Raw genomic sequence first — 3,953 nt, 5'->3', positions numbered from 1 at the left:
TAGAGAGGAGGAGACGTGCATTGTGTGGTGTGGTGTTGCATTGTGTGGTGTGGTGTGGTGTGGTTGAGGAGAGGAAGTGGGAGTTGGGCTGCTGGTGGGGAGAGAAGCTGCGCTGCGCTGAGCGGTGCTTCCCGGCGGCCTGCGCCCTCCTGCCTGCCCCGCCCCGTCCGGCGTGCAGGATCACGGGCCACGCCGCCTTCGAGCGGGCGCCGCTGGCTGTGCACGAGCAGCTGAAGGGGCACGTGGCTGTCGGCGGCGGCCTGCTGGGCCAGTACTTCAACCCCATGACGGGGAAGGCCACCCACAAGCACGGGGCCACCATTACGCTGGGTGGGCAGCTGCTTGCTGTTGTGTATGTGTGCATGCATGCATGTGTGTGTGTGTGTGTGTGTGTGTGTTGAAGAGGGATCTGCGGCCTCAGCGGCACATCGCCAGCCTCCCTGCCTTGGATGGCATTCGGGGCACCCGCCCTACCTTTGTTTGTGGCCGTGCCTGCAGGCGCCCGGTCCGACTCCTATTACGAGTATCTCCTGAAGCAGTGGCTGCTGACTGGGAAGAGCGAGGACTGGCTGCGGAACCGATACATCCAGGCCATGCAGAGCGTGCGCAGCAGGTAGAACCGGGCTGGACGGGTGTGGGCCCAGTGCGGTGCCCAGGCAAGGGTTTGCGCTTGACAGCATGTGCATGGGGTGGCATCTTCTGGAAATTATGAGACATGCCTGGTGCTATGCTTACGGGAGCCGTCCCTGCGTGCAGGCTGCTCAAGCGCACGGCGGCGGCTGGGCGGCCCGGGCTGTGGTACCTGGCTGAGCAGGCAAAGGGCGGGGGGCTGAGCGGCAAGATGGACCACCTTGTGTGCTTCCTGCCGGGTGAGCGGCGGCGTGGATGTGTGCCTGCGTGTGTCTAGTGGGTGTGAAGTCGTGGGTGCCATACCTGCTGGCTTGCTGCTGCAGGGCTTCTGGCCCTGGGCGATTACCACGGCCTCAGCACGCAGCAGGGTGGCTTGCCTGGAGGCAGCCAGGACGATGCCAGCAGTGGCGGCAGCGAGGGAGCAGCCGGCGCCGAGCCAGGCGCGGCGCAGCAGCGGCAGCGGCGGCAGGCGCAGGGCGGCGGCGGTACCAACATGCCTGACCTGCAGCTGGCTGCTGAGCTGGCGCTGACGTGTTACGAGCTGTACCGCCGTACGCCAGCGGGCCTGGCCCCAGAGATTGCGCACTTTGCAAACAACTCTGGTGAGCGGTGTGGGACCAATGTGCCAGCCCCCTTTCGTGTCACATGTGTCCTATGCGCCACCCTGCGTATTTAGGGGCTTTAACTGCAAGAATGTCAGCCATCTGCTGTGAGCTAAAGCTATCTGGCTGTGCCTGCCGCCATGGCACTGTTGCAGACCTGCAAGACTTTCCAAACCGCCACGTGCATGATGTGGGCCACGGCGACTTCTCCATCAAGCCCAAGGTGAGCCGAGCTGAACCGTGGGAGGCACCCAGCCCTGCCCCGCTGGCCAGCCAGACAGCCAGCCAGCCTCCAGCCATTCCCACACACGCCAGAGCAAACCTCTTGCAACCTCGCCGCCCCCCTTTCCCCATCCGTCCTCTGGTTCTACCCGCATGCAGGACGCGCACAACCTGCTGCGCCCCGAGTCCATCGAGTCTTTCTACCTGCTGTGGAAAGTCACGGGGGACCCTCAGTACCAGCAGTGGGCCTGGCAGGTGCATGGGGCCTGTGGGAGGAGCGCGGGCTGCCTGGCTCTCCAAGCACACAGCTTGCTGCACGTCTCGGCTGCCCATGCATGCAGCAGCCGAGCTGGGAGGGCTGTTGTTGCTGCCTGGCGCCACAAAAGCGAGCCCAGGACTCCCCTGGCCCTTGCCAACGGTGCACTCCCTCCCTCGGCAGGTGTTCCGGGCCCTGCAAAAGTGGGCCAAGGTGCGGCCAGAGGACCGCGAGCGGCAGTGCGCCACCTGCAAGGCGGCGGCCGCCCATGAAGCCCTCCAGGCGCGAAGGGCGGCAGCCGAGGCAGCGGCGACCAGGCACGTGGCCCGGGCGGCGGCGGCGGCAGCCGCGGCGGCAGCGGCAGCAACCCACAGTGAGCAGCCTGCTGGTGGCGAGTCAACGCCTGCTAGTGAGGTGGGGCAGCAGCCGGAACAGCAGGCGGAGCTGGACAGCAGGCAGCAGGCAGACTCACCTCCTGGGGTGGGGCAGCAGCAGGAGCAGGCGGAGCAGGACGTGCGGCAGCCGCGCGAGGCGCCATGCAGCGCTTGCAGCGCCGCGGGCGGCTACAGCAGCCTGGAGTCGGTGCTGAGTGTACCGCCTCCGCGGCGGGACAAGATGGAGTCTTTCTTCCTGGCGGAAACAGTCAAGTACCTGTACCTCATATTTGCCGAGCCGCCAGACCGATGCCTGCACCCCACCTGCCCGGCTGAACACGGCAATGGCGGCGGTACTGGCAGCAGCGAAAGCGAAGACGACGGCGCCAGCCGGCAGCGGCAGCCACCGCTGCTGCCGCTGGGAAGCTTTGTGTTCACCACGGAAGCGCACCCGCTGCCCCTGGTGGGCCCTCTGGCGGCATCGCTGGTGCTGCCGCAGTGGGAGCCAGAGCGCCGGCTGCTGTACCCCTTTGGGGAGCCCCAGGCACAGGCGGAGGGAGTCGCTGGCGATGTCAGCAGCGGCAGCAGCAGCAACAGAACTTCTGACGCCGAGGGTGCAGCGCAGCAGCAGGCCAATTCAGAGCAGCCGCAACAACAGGAAGAGCATCAGGCACAGCAGCAGCCAGTGGAGCAGCAGTCTGGTGCAGGCGGCGGAGAAGAGGGTGGCGGCACTGCAGAAAAAGCAGCAGCGGCGGCGGCAGCGGCCACCAGCGCTGGTGAGGATGCTGCTGAGTTGTAACTCGCTTCCGTGAAATCCGCGCCAGCAGCAACAGGAGGACAGGAAACGAGTCAGGGGCAGCGGTGGCGAGAAACAGTCACTGTGCGGTCGGTCAGATCCTTTACTGTAGTATAGTCTGCATACAGTGATGCATCAAGCACAGCAGGCCATGGAATCTGCGCCCAACGCCTGTACCACCGTCACCAGTGCCCGCCTGTAAGTGCCCCCTAACCAGCATGGCAAAGCGCCCAGGTCTTCTCACTCATTGCAGCGCCTGCTGTCGTAATGCAGTTCCCAAGCGAGGCTGTGAGAGCACTGCTGGTTAGGGGCCATGATGGCGCGAATGTGGCCGTACCTAGCGGGGACCTGCCGCCCAGCAGCAGGAGACCGTCTGCGCGCTTCACACGTAGTCTTGAGCCAAGAAAACATGTAATATCGGCTTGCCATGCGTCACAAACCCATGCGTCACAAATGACATCATCCCATGTGTTGCCCGCTGATGTGGCACCTCCCCCGATTCGTCTGGCTCATCAGGCACGCTCTCTCCCGCGATCCCTCCCTTTCCTTCGCCTTTCAGAGTCTCTAAGGCTTCTATTTCTCCCCTCCCGCACCCCGCAGCTGCCGCAAATTTAAAATTATGAACCAACCTGTCATCCTTTATGCCTTAGAACGGCGCCAAAACGGCGCCAAGAATGTGTTTCTCACTAAGTCAGATGTAGAGGGCATCATCCGGATCAAGCAGGGCGACCAGCAGGCGCCCTCAGGCCGGCGGCGGCGGGGTGCGGGAGGGGGGGCGGCAGTGCAGGGCGGCACCAAGAACTACAGCAAGAAGGTGCTGCAGTTCTTCCAGGTGCTGAAGGGCGCTGGCGGTCAGGACATCCTGTGCCGCTGCGTCAAGCGCAGCGGAGAGTGGCGGTGGTGCCCCGTGGTGCCGCTCGAGGAGCTGCCCCGAGTGATCAAGGAGCACCACGAGCGGGCGACTGGCTTCAGCGGTGTGGAGAAGNCTGTACACACATGTGAGTGATACAAGGGGTGCAATGCTGCCGCCAGACCAACTGGAGAGTGCTCTGCATCAGGCAGCAACCGGATGA

The 3,953-nt window shown here is 64.5% G+C and overlaps 2 protein-coding genes across 2 annotated transcripts in view; both read left to right on the top strand.

The window, feature by feature from the left end:
- The window catches only part of CHLNCDRAFT_133855 (hypothetical protein), a gene marked incomplete at both ends in the record, with an annotated part of 4,388 nt that extends 1,505 nt beyond the window's left edge, over positions 1 to 2,883 (top strand). Inside the window, 7 exons of the mRNA XM_005847694.1 lie at positions 179 to 330; positions 499 to 613; positions 757 to 869; positions 954 to 1,232; positions 1,388 to 1,455; positions 1,614 to 1,709; positions 1,894 to 2,883. Coding sequence (XP_005847756.1) covers positions 179 to 330; positions 499 to 613; positions 757 to 869; positions 954 to 1,232; positions 1,388 to 1,455; positions 1,614 to 1,709; positions 1,894 to 2,883 — 1,813 coding nt within the window. The remainder of the gene's footprint in view (positions 1 to 178; positions 331 to 498; positions 614 to 756; positions 870 to 953; positions 1,233 to 1,387; positions 1,456 to 1,613; positions 1,710 to 1,893) is intronic.
- Positions 2,884 to 3,031: 148 nt separating this feature from the next.
- Positions 3,032 to 3,854, top strand: CHLNCDRAFT_133854 (hypothetical protein; the record flags this gene model as incomplete). Its single annotated transcript, XM_005847693.1, has 2 exons — positions 3,032 to 3,078; positions 3,481 to 3,854. Coding segments are annotated over 2 exons (421 nt in total), but the record flags the coding sequence as incomplete, so codon positions are not given.
- Positions 3,855 to 3,953: the final 99 nt, after the last annotated feature.

This window comes from Chlorella variabilis (genome assembly GCF_000147415.1).
Source record: "Chlorella variabilis unplaced genomic scaffold CHLNCscaffold_10, whole genome shotgun sequence".
NCBI lineage: Eukaryota > Viridiplantae > Chlorophyta > Trebouxiophyceae > Chlorellales > Chlorellaceae > Chlorella > Chlorella variabilis.
The sequence above is the reverse complement of the archived record's forward strand: the minus strand, read 5'-3'. Positions and strand labels throughout refer to the sequence as shown.